The sequence below is a fragment of the Amphiura filiformis genome, chromosome 4 (assembly GCF_039555335.1).
Source record: "Amphiura filiformis chromosome 4, Afil_fr2py, whole genome shotgun sequence".
NCBI classification, from domain to species: Eukaryota; Metazoa; Echinodermata; class Ophiuroidea; order Amphilepidida; family Amphiuridae; genus Amphiura; species Amphiura filiformis.
The window spans coordinates 14,657,420-14,672,369 of record NC_092631.1 but is presented as its reverse complement, the minus strand read 5'-3'; the positions used below and the strand labels follow the sequence as shown (position 1 = coordinate 14,672,369).

Sequence of the window (14,950 nt, the reverse complement as noted above, 5' to 3'; positions counted from 1 at the left end):
GAAGTACGGAAAGATAGGCATTTAACCTGTGATACTTAAATTAACGCTGCTTTTTCAAGCAAGGGTCCAAATAAACCTTCAAAATCTCGAAATGTGCCAATTTTGTCATCATAGCCATTTGTGGCAGGTTTTAATTCCATTTATGAGCATCTTAAAATTGACGCTACATCACAATGCATTGACCGATTTCAATTCCGTTTTTTGATACTTTAATAAAGCTCATTCATGTAGAAACATTAAATAATGTGTTTCTGCTGCGCTTATTTATGGGGTGATATGCCTAATCATAGCCCAATTCATCTATAATAAATGCAAAAGTAGCTATTATCACTATAACGGGAGGCTGCAGAGGCAAAAATTGTCAGATTGAGACAAAATATGCTGTCAGAGGGAGGATGCTTTTGCAGATTTGTCGGGGACAATTCACAGTATACCTTGGGAATTTGACCATGACCCCATTTTGGTCTTATGTCAAAGTTGCTAGCTGGCGCAAAATATTATTATTCATGTTTGTAAAAGCAATCAACACTACCTTAATAATGCAAAGAAACTAAAAGTTAATTTGTTTACATATTTCATGTATTTATTCCCCAAGATGATGTACATTAAATGCATTCAAGAAGTACATATACAAAATTTTGACTGGTAATATCATATACAAATGTTCACAAAAACAGTGCATACATCATGAAACCCAATCCAATGCTAATTGATAATCACCTGTGGTAAAGTGTTAGGGCTGATTTATACTCCATACACAGCATGGAACTTGCAATGTAACATGTAGACCTATTCATTATTCAATTTATTTCAACTTTTAAGTCATCTATCTTCTAATAAATATTTCATAAAAAAAAGTATTCAACATAAATTTTAGTTGTGATTTTTTATGTCTACAAGCATTCATTAGAAGATATATATATATGACTTTAAGATTGAATAATAAATACTTGCTGGAAGTATTTGACATTGAAGAATCAAAAGTCTGAACCAAGCCTCAGCTGAGTGACCAGTATACTTGCAGTTTCAGGCCCGTTCTCTATGCCTTTCACATTCAACATGAACATTGTATTTGACTACAATGATGCACTTTGCATCACAAAGAGTTGTCAATAAACATTGAAATAATTTTGAGAAGTTACTATTTTTTTGGTTTCAGATTTTTTTTATACATTCAGATGAATGTTTTTTTAAGGGGACGGTCACCCACCTTTGCAGTATTTTTGTGGGGCCTAAGAGCACATCAGACACACTAAATAGCATTCTGTATACAAAAATTATTTGATATCGGAAGGATATTTCGTGTATTCAGATGCAATTTGGTATGTCTGATGTGCTCCCAGATCCCACAAAAATACTGTGCAAACGTCACTATCTGAGCCCTTAATTCATATTAGCACATAGTATGTGCTACATAAATACTTTCAACACAAAAAGTAAAAATTTCAACCACTCTATATCAACTTAAAGCATGAGAAAATGTTGATGTGAAAAAGTTAAGGACTCCTTTACCTATACCATCTCCATTCCTCACTTAGTCTATTACAGAAAAATGTATACTATTTTTCACCTTAATATGGCAGTGACGTCAGCGCGTTGGGGCAGCTGTATCACGCATGCATCTATGCAGCGTCTTTGAGTGCGTGTGTGCATACACCAGTGCTTTGAGCGTCCGCTTCCTACTTGAAGCTGAGCCTAATGAAATCCGTACTGATGTCATTGCCACATCAGGTTGAAAAATGGTTTATCTGGGATGGTAGAGTGGTAGTTAGGCTCTTTATTCTAAGATAAGTAAAAATGTTGAATTCTATTTTTATGATCTACAGGGTGTCCCAATCAGCATAGTATGAATATACATTTGAGCTATTACATTATAATCAGCATTGGTATGAACACATTTTTGAGCTAACATGGTATTATAAAATATTTTTTGTTATTTATCAAAATAATCAATATTTACATACATACATACAGGTTATCTGGAAAGTAAAACCCTACAAAGTGAAATTCTACAGTCTACAGGGGGTGTGGTTTGATGTAATCAAGTTTTCTCCTGCAATTACAAGTGGTGATAAATTTGCGAATATTTATCGCCTTCATCATGTTTCAAAGCTGTGGTCATATAGTATATAAGTACCACTTAAGGAATAAGGAGTAAATGTATGAGCTAGAGAACTTAAGATTGAATACCATATACTTTTTTACTAATAAGAATGTATAAATCAAAATACATATCTACTACCATGTGATGAGCATCTTATTCTGTATAATTAACTTAATTCTCATCATTCAATAACTTCCTACATATTTTATAAAGATGTAGTTACTTTGCCTTGAGGGAGACCAACTTGGTTTTAATTTTGCTCATGTTTAAAATCACAAAGAACAGAACTCTCGCAAGGGTCAGATTCTAGGAATCAATGGTGTGAATAGCATTACATAAAGCTGTTAAAATCTTGTATAGGAAATATATTTCCAAATTAAATATACACGTATCATACAATATCATGTTCCCAGAGGGAGTGGCGAGAATGCATGCAATTTAAAACACTGCACTATATGGTTTGATTAGTATCACATAGGCTTAAACAGGGCCATGGTTTTCACACAGGCATTTTAAGTTATCAATCACAAAATGCGATACAACATCATGGCTGCCTTGTGTTTTTTGGCTTTTCCAGTAAAAATCCATACACCCCCTATTATAGACATTACCTTAATCTCACACACAGGGGGTGTAGATTTCAAATGGAGTCATCTATTCAGGTAACCCCCATATGAAATCTACACTCCCTGTGTGGAAGATTAAGGTCATGTCTTCCATAGTAGTTGTATGGATATCAACTGGAATAGCAGATTTTTAAAAATAAATATTGGTATTGATAGTTTTTATATTTTTGTGTTCAGTCCTTTTTTTTAATGATCACAGGATTTCAACATCATCCTCACACTAATTAGTGCTGCCTAATTAGCAACAATATTTCAAAGTATCTCACTGCATAAAATAGCAATATTAATTACAAAATATGCAAGGCAGCCTTTGGGATCAGATGTTTTGATCAAATTCAAGTAACGACTGCCCAGTGCCACAAGTGGACAAGTGCAATAGCTGCCCTGTGAACATATGGCAGTTTACACAAAGTACATTGTACACACGTGGCAGCTACTGCACTTACCTACTTCTAGCATTGAGCAGTCGACAAATGATATGTCCATTCACAGGACCACACCATATCCACTTCCTCTGGGCAAACACATGAAACCACCACCAGTAATGTGAAATATATATGGATTTACATATAATTACTATCTACAACAAAAAAAGCTTTAAAATGAGTTTTTCGTATCAAAGTGAGTACCAAAGCAATTCTAGACCTTCTCTTGTTTCCTTTCTACTTCTACTAACCCAATAACTGTGGGATGAAAGAATTGCACAAAACATGCTCCTACTACAAAATCTCAAGATTTTGGCAAGAATCAAGTCAAAAATTAGAGTTTCTTCCCACTATGGCTATTCTACTGTAATCAAAACTGTGAAGTACAAAATTTGCTTCCAAAAATATTTAGGACTAAAATCTGTAAGCACCTCATAACCACAACATTAAGTCATGAAAATAAATTTCTTCTGATACTTGGAACGATTTTATCCTGATTACAAAATAAAACATTTTATTATTAAGTTTGAGATCCTTTTTTATTAAAAAATATCCAATTTGATGCAAGGTATCAATCAAATCATTATGCACAATGATTGACAGCTGGGCTGTACCTTAACACACACGACCAGATGCTGGTAGCTTTGATATTTGTTGGAGAAACTTTCAAAAAAACTTTAGCAGGTAAGTATTTCAGATCAGTATGAATTATCATCATACCACTTTTATAGCCTGATCATTTCTGTAGTCGCGCTAGTAACCTTGTATATGGAGGGACTTACAGCATAGTGTCAAAGTTAAGATACAGCCCTGGTGATTGGTCAACATGTGCTTCAAGGCAGAAATGTCTCGTATATCGACCAATAGCAGTACACAATGCTCAGAATCAGAAAAAAATATGTCAAGCATTCATTTAGCAAGGCATCTCTGGTATTTTTTTATATTATGAGAATATTATATTTGGTGCTTTGGAAAAGTTGAAATGGCAAAGTTTTTGCATTTTCAAATACCTTTGTAGAGCATGAAATGTACAGTCCCAAAACATGGTATGGGGCAGACCACAGATTAAATTTAAACGTTTTGACCAAATTAGAGAAGGGTTTTTGAAACACATCAAAATTTGATTATTTGAGTGTACTTATGGTAATCAATATAATTACCTCTTTACCTCTGAAATAATTGACCAACCAACAATATTTCCAATATTTCATATTAAAACCATGGTCAAATCCCAATACTCTTTACAATCAGAATACATGTAAGTAAAAACAATTATTAAATTCACACATTGTTTAAATGTGATCAATATTTAACATTTTCTTAATATGTCATACTTGTGCTCTGTGCAGTTCAATCTATTTAATTTACTCCTTGGAACACACTGACACTTGCACAATACATAGTCAACTTCATAACACCATGCACAGAATTTACACTGAACATTTCAACTTTCAAGTCACATAGTTTATACACATTATGGTCATATAAAGTAGTTAAAATTGAGTACATACAGTAATGATACATACAATTGAAAGGCTACTCATCTCCTTGATATGAAGCAAATTATGTTACAAGGACTGCGAGACATAATTTACAAGTGACGAGTATATTCATCACACACTTTTTACACTGAAAATATTAATTAGTCACAACCATGGTGTCGGATTTACTAATTAATAATGTCACAACAAATGGTAAATGTCTTATTCAAGAAACAAATTTCGAAATTGTTTTCTTGAGTGAGAAGTCTTGTACTGGCAACTTATTAATTAGTCAAATTAGACCATATTTTTGATTAATTGATATTTCCAGTGTTTACTTGACTTACTTTCTACTTTACACCCAAAATATTTCCATCTGCATTTTAGTTTGTTCTCAGGTAGACTTAAAAAATCTGAAGAGTACTGTAAGATCATACAAATTGAATTACTTGCCATGCCAAATTTCAACAGCCTTTTTCTGAGACTGGTTTACATGTTGTTCTACAGAAAGTGTGCTAGTTGAGGGCCCTATAACCTAAATCTTTAGCAGTTGCGGCACTATGGGGGCATGGCAGAAATTCCCCATTCAGAGATTTTCCCATCCCCAATCATAGAAAATTTACAATTTTCGCGACAACTTGCTAAAATGTCATGATTCCCTGAAATAGTAATAATTTAGGTGCCGCCACTCATCTAAAGTTATTTCTCTAAACGCACATCACTATTCTATTTCGCACAGCATACATTATGATTAAATGTAGGAATATAATCAAATATGTAAGTCTCCAGAATCATGAAACAATGGGGTGGTTTGTTTTGTTAGCTCCATGCAATTTTGTTACTTCTATGATATTTGTTACATCAATTTGTTAGCATTTTGTCAGTTAGGTTCAATAGCAATGTATTTGATCCGATGTAACAAGCAGAAATTACTTTTTCCTTTGTAATTTGTTATTGATGATATCAACAACAAAAAATCATTATCGTGCAAGAAATACCTACAATATGCAGCAAAGTGACAGTAGATTAGTCAGCAAGGTGGCAGATGAAAAAAGTTGAGTCAAAGCTATAAATGATTCAATTGTATCTGTAAATACAACCCACATTCCCTGCTGGTCAGTTGGACCACACAGATATACATGATGTAGGTGCACATCGTGACCTATGACCCATTTGACAAACTCATCACATAATAATTGTGTTATTCCAGTTGAAATCCATACACCCCTCTATGGAAGGTACAATCTCAATCTCCCACACATGGGTGTAGATTTCAAATGGAGTCACCCATTCAAGTAGCCCCTTTTGAAATTCACACTCCCTGTGTGGAAGAGTAAGATCATCTCTTACTTAAGATGGTATATGGATTTCAACAGGAATAACCCAATCCAGGCACAACCCTGAGAATCTAAGAAAACCTGATCTGGTATATTTTGCTGACATGCAGTGTATTTGCTGTATCTACAATCTATCATATTCAGATTTCTTGGTTAGTCCTGATGAAGAAAACAAAATAAAACATTCAAAATATGTTTTCATCTTTCTTTATTTCAAAATTTTTTATATTAAACTATGTTGTTCTTCTTGCAAATGAAAATCAGTGGTAACAGTAAATGTTTGAAAAAGTAGTTATGCTATGAGTAATAAACTTTAAAGGCCTCGCATTGGACAAAGACAAATGCCAAAACTTAAACAACGAATGAAATTAGCTGATAACATCTTAAAGTAAAATGAGCATGTATTAATGTGCTGTTAAAATAACTGCAGGTGTTTGTTAATGGGCTATTCCAGTTGAAAGTCATACACCCCCTATGGAAGACATAACCTTGTAATCTCCCACACAGCTACAGGGAGTGTGAATTTCAAATGGGTTTACCTGAATGGGTGACTCCATTAGAAAACTACACTCCTGTATGGACATTAAGGTCATGTCTTCAATTGCGGGTGTATGGATTTCAACTGAAACAGCCCAACGGGTCAGTTTGCACTCCAAAAAAAAGAAAGTCCCCAATTGACTGGATGGTAATAATGCTGGAAAACTTAAATAAAAGCAACAAAACTGACATGAACGTTGTTGTTAGCTGCAGTATTATATCAAATTTGCGTAAAAACAAATCTGAATGATCCGAAATTAGTTGTTGAATGAAGTTTGGTGCCATTTGAAAAGCTGCAAATTCAAACAGATTATGTGAAATTGCATAACCTAACATGTTGCACTCATCTGAAGTTTGTGGTGGCCAACTGGCTGTACCATTTTGCATAGTTGCTACCCAGTAAAAACATGCAATTTGCACATTCAATGATGTTGCAACTTTTTTTAATCGCACCAAATGTCATTTACTTCTCAGTCAATTCAGATTTCATTTGAAACAAGTGCAGGATCATGTTGTGGGTAACAAAATTATTTACGCATTCATCTGGATTTGATTGCTTTTAATTAATTATGCTCCCAAGTTATGACTGCCCAATCAAGTGGGATTTTTTTATGCGTTTATATATACAATGTATGACCATGATGACAATGAAATTGTGAATAAGCTCTCGCACTTGTATCAGTTTCGCCCTTTTTACCAGTTAAAAAGCTTAAATACATTAATGCAATATATCCTTATAAAATACTTATAATTATCCTAACTTATAGACGGTGTATGACACAACGTTTGTCCGAATTTTGTCAAAATTATAAAAGAAATGCATCATCACAGATCATGTTAATTTATTATTGAATGTTGCTTAGGCAAAAAACAAAAACAAAATTGTATTACCCTTTTCCGATTGAACCAAAAGTTGAAAAATCTAGAACGCAATTTTTTTTCCATATTTCAATTTTCATATTTTTTGTATAAAATTCACAAAATGTTTTTCTTGTTTGTAAATAATTTCCTTTTGTATTACTTGTGTCAAACACTGTCTATGCAAAACATTATTGATAAGATTTTCATGTTGCAGTTTAACATGTTTAATTTGATTTTGAGTCAAACTGCAACATGAATCATTAAATAAATGGAATATAACCTTTTAGTGAATGCACACAGGTCAAAGGTTAAAGGTCATATTCCATTGTATGTTATATCATTAGAAACAATTATAGACGAGTCAAACTTAAACATCTTCAGTCAGCGTAAGTTCTGTGCAGCTGTCATCGTCCTCTTCTTTCAATAACCCTGCATGGATGAAAAAATAGTTGGGCACCAGCCACCAAGCAAGCATTAAGGGAGGAAAAGAAACACAGAAACAATGCGTTAGTATAGTTGGTAATAGAATGGCAGCTAAATACTAGTGTTTCACACAGCCAAACTCCTCATACTAGGATACCCCAAACCCTATACCTATGGAGTACCTTCAGCGGTACATGTATACCAAGAAAGAGGGAACATTATGGCAGTCACATATTGACTATTTGTTTGTTTTAAAATAAAATTACCTTTTTATGTATTCTGATTGAGAACTAATAATTTTTTTATTACACATCTTGTAAAAAAGCCTAGCATTTATTTCTTGGCTTTAAAAGTATGGTAAAGTGTTATTCAGATTTCCTTTGACAGCTGAACTATCGCGTATACGCGCGCGACGTCAAGCGTGTGCATTGGAGCTTGTGCAAAATAATACGCGCTGGACGGCTAGCAGTACGCTTAATTTGTAAAAGGGAATCTGAATAATAATGTAATCATATAAACTAAAGTACAAATAACCAACAAAAATAAAAATCATGGCAATGTTAATGTGTTCTGTTCAAAAACAGGGCTTCACCTTGCCTAAGTACCTTAACAGACACTATGTTTAGCTACATATTTGTACTTTTTATAACTAATTTATGTATAATTAATATATTTATGATTGTCAGCATTACTTTAACATCCCTAACAGTTATTTCTTTAAACAATGTCAAATGTTTGTGATCATCAAGAGTTGCTAGTATTTACCACTCTTGGTGTGTCAGGAGGGTAACACAAAGTGAACAAAGTACATTATGTATCTTGGTGTTGAACTATCTTAGAAATTAATGAAGCATTCGCTCCACATTTTCAGAATGGTTAAAACAAGACTATGTTGACATTTTAAAGGCAAGTTTACATGGTGTTACTGATATTTGTTTTGAATTATCATTAAAATATTAAAAACTTGAGATAAATTCTTGCAGAAGGGACAAAAAATTTCAAAGACACCCATAATAATAGTTGTAGAATGAGCTTTTCTATGTTTCATATATGTTGAACAATCTAAATACTTGATTTCTAAACAAGACAAGGATTTTGAGATCACAGAATAGCAATTTCCTATCAAAGTTGGCACGTCAGGAGGGTAACACCAATGTACAAATATGGTATAAATACATATTGGATCCTGCAGTGCCTTGTCATGCATTATGCTATAAACTTAAAACTTTTGGAATAGTTTCTGACAGGTATTGTTTATAATGTAGGTATGTTAAACAGTTTAACTACAGTTAATTTTTTTGAGAATGAAAACTTCTGCCCCTCAAGTGAGTAAAAATCAGCGTTTTTAATATGAAAAATGATATTTTTTCAGTTTTTGATGGTAAAGATATACTTTAAAGGGCTTGTTTGTCTTTAACCATGTCACAGATTACCTCTAAATGTTACAGTAGTGTTGATAACCATTATTTTAGATACCTAAAAAACGAATAAAGTTTTATGTGACTTTTCTTACAAAGTGGGTATATTCTGTAGTACATGTGCCATAAAAAAATAAATAGATGTTTTCAGACTGTCCCCTCAACTGTTTCACAAACTTTAACATACTAACTTCAAAGTAGCACACAAAAATCACTTGGATAGCGAATTTGAATTTTCGGACAAAATGTCCCACTTTTGAGTCATTTTTTTTTAAGTCGCCCATAAGACTTTATATAAGCCTATTTTTCAGGAAATCTGTATTATTTTGAGAAATCCATTGAAAGTAAACTTTATAGGAGTCTGGCTATATAAACAAAAATGACATTTTTAAATGTCATTTTGTTTCCTTAATGATGTTTCCTTAATGATTAAAATCATTAAGGAAACATATCAGGGAAAATATTTGAATAAACACATTATATATCATTTTTTGTATCACTTCCTACTTCCTGTTCATTACTAATATCGTAATAAAAAACAGTTGAGGATGTAGCATGAACATAGTGCTACTAAGAATCTGTTAAATTTAAGTTACAAAAAATAAGAAAAATCATTTTATCAAAGCTGCTGGAAATTTGAACATTTATCACACCACTCCATTGGTATTAGTTCACAACAAACTTTGCATGTTGCCTAAAGTACATGAAGATTAAGCCTATGTGCAAGTTTTCCATCATTGTTTTTTTGTATTTTACATACACATGTTATTGTCAAGCCAACAGAATTTATATGTTTAATGTAAATTCACTTATGTCTGCACACCCCACGCACCCGCACTCCTACACATGTATACTTATTCACCCCAAACAAGGAGCTCAGAAAGCCTGCTGGACAATTTTCTTTCCAAAACAAGGATAATTTGATCAACATTTTTCAGGTTTCATCAGTTTTGTCACCATAGAAATATTTATTTTGAAAGGAAGAAATATAAGTAGTGACCCTGCCTGGGAATTGAACCCAGGACCTCCGGTTTGAGAGACCTGTGCTCGGACCAGCACATGAACTAATTGGCCACAGATACTTCCTGATAAGCATGTTCTTACATTGACAAACATGCAGGATTTTCCAACAGAGGACCTTTAACTTGCCCCTATCTAAACATGGTTTTTGTAAACCTAAAAATCTACAAAACATGGACCCGTTTTTTATAATCATCCTGAGACCTACCTAACCTACACCTGCAAACGAGGTATGGTCTTGACTATTAAATTACATGCATTTATATATTGTTTGCAATGAGTTGGTGGGGGAAAGGAACAGAAGACATTGCTTTGTGTCCACTGTTATGTGAAATGTATTTTGATCAACGTCCTCGGATAAAGGCGTTTACCAACACACCCCCACACACACTGATACTCTGTTGGACACTAGTGGCTTGTGTTAATCATTATGAAACAAGACAGTCCTTGACAACACACAAGATAACAGATAGTTCATTTATTTTGATTGCACACTTGGGACACAGTCTTATCTGTGTAATTGTATATTTGGAATTTCCTTGAGGAAGAAGATAAAGTTTTTGTGGTATAATTTAGTTCTGTCACACAAGCTCAAAATAAACTCTAGATTTCCCAGTGAGCTAATTAAAATTAGCAAATTGGCAACCCAAGTTTGGGATCAGTGACCTTTTGGACACTTGACCCCAAAACCCGGTCGTACACTCTGGGTAACTTGTATCGGCCCCCGCCCCCGTTCTATAGTTTATATTAATTTCGTTTTTAAAGCTGATGGAAAATGATGATTTGTTGGCTTAGGCTGCAAGATGATGTGTCTGATAGGCCTACAGCTTTTGGAGTCAATTTTAAAATAATTAAATCACAATATAAAAAGGAATATAAAAAAATGAAACAACAATGTGATCATATTATAAGAAGAACTTGAGTGAAGTGTTGATGTTAACTGTTTGTGTGCGAGCGAGTGGCTTGCCAAATTGTACTAAATCAAAAAGTTTAAATGTTAAATATCAGGTCTGTCAGCACAGATTAGCAAATTTCTATAGTTTATATTAATTTCGTTTCTAAAGCTGAACATGGAAAATGATGATTTGTTGGCTTAGGCTGCCAGATGATGTGTCTGATAGGCCTACAGCTTTTGGAGTCAATTTATACTTAAATCACACTATAAAAGGAATATAAAAAAATGAAACAATGATGTGATCATCATATTATAAGAACTTGAGTGAAGTGTTGATGTGAACTCTTTGTGTGTGAGCGAGTGGATTTCCATGTTGTGCTATTAAATGTGCTGTTCAACAATCTGATTGTAAATTATGTGACACATACATTGCATTAAATACTAGACTAGCTTCCAGAGAAGTACAGCAGTCTTTTGTTCTTATTGACGCGAGCGCCCTGTTAATGAGCAACCCCTTCAAGAGTGCCGCTCTACGCCGACCAATCCTTTCACGCATAATTGGCCAATCAAATTATCGGCTTGTTGGTATTATTGTCAGATGGTTAAATCAGCAAAATCAGAACCCCACTCCAATGTTTACGCTGTGCTTACTCTCAAAATGTAAACAAATGCCGTACTTCTCTGCCAGAGACTGTAGCAATACATTATGTGCTCTATCACATAAAGTTTCGTATGTTAATCCCAGATGAGAAAACATCATACATATTGCTATTGTGAGATAATTGCAGAATTAAGTGCTCCCTCATGAGAAAAACAAGAACAGGTGAATGGTGTTTTGTGAGAACCAGTATGAGGTCCTCTGGAGACAATGTGAGAATATAACAAGATATGAAGATAAGTTGTGAAAAAAAATAAGTGTTGCGAGAAAAGACATGTGGTGTGAGAATGCAATAATTGAAATATTTGAAAGGTTGTGAATTGCGATTCCTTTTGTCTTGGGTCTTTCTTACCCAGCCTGCCTCGCTATTCAAAATCACGCTCTCAAAATTTTAACTTGTGATTGAAAACATGTTAAAGCAAGGTAATGTGTGCAGGACCGAGTTACAAAGACCAGCTGTAGTCACTGTATTGTAGAGGTGCAAAATCCAGCAACTGCTCTATGCCACTTGACACTGTGCATTACAGTGATGAAAACTGCAACTTCACATTTTCTCATTGTAAACATTTTGGCAAAAGTACTTTTTGAATCAATTTCATTTACATATTATTTTAAAAGTTAGTACACTTCATACTTAGATTACGAATCAAAGCTATATATTGGACAATTCTGTCTTTTAGAATCTTATGCTACTGCATTAAAGGATGATATGAGAAAAATATATTGATTAATGGGCTGAAAAAAAATGGATTAGAAAAGGGGCCGAAATAAATTTATGCCTCAGGGAGAGGAAAATGGAGGGGGCAAGCATTTTTGGCAGGTCAAAAGGGGGTGCAAATGATTTTCGGCATAATTTGTTTTCATGAGGCACCTTAAAAATAATATGCGCTAAAAAGATTGGCAAACATTCAAATAATCAAAAAAAATATACTTGCATCATAATTAGACTATTTAGGTTTGCAAATTGGGTTCCAAAAATTTAGTACATGCTGTGGGGCCAATGATATTTTTGGCAAGCCAAGAGGGGTTATTGTAATTGTTTTACCATTTCATTTAACATTCAACATGTCAGGGGATTTTACATTACAGGTCAAAGGTCATGGAACTCTGAACACACAAGACGGCAAGGGTTTTGATTGGAACAAGAGCTGGCTATGTCTTTCATTTGACCTGCACAACTTTGTATGTCATCTGATTTGACAGTCTTTGCTGTTTTAAAGACATTTCTTGTTTAAATGCTGGACATAGCCTGGGGCACATTTCACAAAGGCTGGCAATCGATCTACATGTATGCATTGATTTACCACATTAAATCAAGCATAAGATCGATTGTAAGCCTTTGTGAAACAGGCACAGGTCTGGTTTGAAGCCCTTGATATGCAATACAATGTATGGACAGGAAATGTTGCTGATGAGTTTATATGTTTTAACATGCTACATAGTCTACTATACTATGGCTTCTACTATGGACCTAATGGCAAGCTCAAAACATGGAAAACAAAATCACCCCAACATACTTTCTAGTACACGCACATGTAAATTTATGGATTTTCCAACTTATGGTAGGACCCATCATCATCATTCATGAGACCTGTATCAAAAACATAAAGAGAGAATAGAAAGAAAAAAATAGGGGAGAACAAGCACAAAATGAACAGGATCTACCGCAAGCAAATACACATGCAAAAAATCTACAATGCATGGGATAAGTCATGCTATTAATTAGTAAGGTCATTACTACTGAGTACATTTTGTTTGTACATGTATGCACAGAATTTGATTGGGAGAAATTAGGATTCTGCTAGCACAATGAATTTACTTGCCAGGCAGCGGTGAATGACTCTCAAGTAGCCCAATTTTTAAGACTACAAAAAAATTTAGAATGTTAATCACCCCATTGGGCAAAAAAGCACTTCATTGATAAAACTGACGGTTCTCTAGTCTTGATTCAAGCACATATTCACCCCAAGACACATACTTTATGTTACTGCCATGGTGCTGTGCACAGGTTATTGGTAGTGTGTGTTAGACAGCGATGGTGGCAGATTCTCTAGCGATGGGTGTGGGTCAAAGATAACTCCATCTAAAGACTCAAGTGGAGCAGTTCGTCTTTCTTGCATGATCAGATTGAGTAAATAATATATGTGACCATCCAGCACAACTGAGCCATGAAGTCACCAATCATCATTTTTGAGATATTCAACCAAAATATTCTGCTTGAAATTATCTTTAAAATGATGTATATCATGTCTATTATAGTACTTGACATTTAAATAGTGAAAAATCAATAAAACAGTCAATAAATCCTTTGTTTCCTATTGTTTATTGTTAAGTTCAATGGAGCATATCTCAATAGTGGCACTGGCAACATCCGGGCTCAGTTGTGGAGGATGGTCACATATGTGACAAAGAAATATACAGGTTGCCACGGTTTGTAAATTGACAGTTGTCCCGAGACAGCGGTTTATATGCAGTAGGCATATGCACTGCCGGCAGGGGTGATCGTCTGGCCCTGGTATAAGAGAGCGTCTTGAACAAGACTACCGGTCCTCAATGGAATTTGGAAGTTACTGACTGATCACTGGTCACAAAACACATTGTTTTTGCAATATGGAGCTTCAAAGACCCAAAACCTTTATGTCTTCAAATTACTGCCGCAGCCTGATACCTGACAAAGTAGCTCAATTTTATGCAAGTAGTGGCATGGTTTTCCTGAGTAGCAGCAAGTGCTCTCGGATGAGTACGCGCAGCTCAATTCTTCAGGTAATGGGTTGTGCCACTACTTGTGTGTGAATCTTTGCAATGCTTATATAAAAAAAAATGAAAGGGGTCAATTAAACATTGATTTCAGACATTTGTTGAAAAATGCTGGGAAACACTTTTTTGGTCCTTTACATGACACTCTAATATGGACAATTTCCATAGTGATCAAACAGGATTTCTATACTACTGAAGTCCCAGTTCTTCCAGTCAAATTCTATATGTGCATCTCATGTACATTGTAGTTTTTTTCTATCCTTTTCTCCTATAACACCTTCCTCCCCCTCTCTCTCTCTCTCTCCCTCCCTCCCTCTTTGCTCTCTCTCTCTCTCACACATACACACACCCCACACACAAACTTTCTTTCTTAAATGGTTACCTCCAATTGTGTCATAAATACAATAA

General features: G+C 34.4%; 1 protein-coding gene across 3 annotated transcripts in view; it reads right to left on the bottom strand.

Annotated features, from left to right (window-relative positions):
• Positions 1-557: 557 nt before the first annotated feature.
• Positions 558-14,950, bottom strand: part of LOC140150580 (pituitary tumor-transforming gene 1 protein-interacting protein-like) — a 28,253-nt gene continuing 13,860 nt past the window's right edge. Inside the window, exons 7-8 of one of the 3 annotated variants that reach the window (XM_072172622.1) lie at positions 13,319-13,376; positions 558-7,800 (exon numbers count right to left, since the gene is read on the bottom strand). In XM_072172622.1, coding sequence (XP_072028723.1) covers positions 13,327-13,376 — 50 coding nt within the window. In that variant the 3' untranslated portion in view covers positions 558-7,800; positions 13,319-13,326. Of the gene's footprint in view, positions 7,801-13,302; positions 13,377-14,950 lie in introns of all 3 variants that reach the window. The other 2 variants (XM_072172621.1, XM_072172620.1) reach the window with 2 other exon arrangements.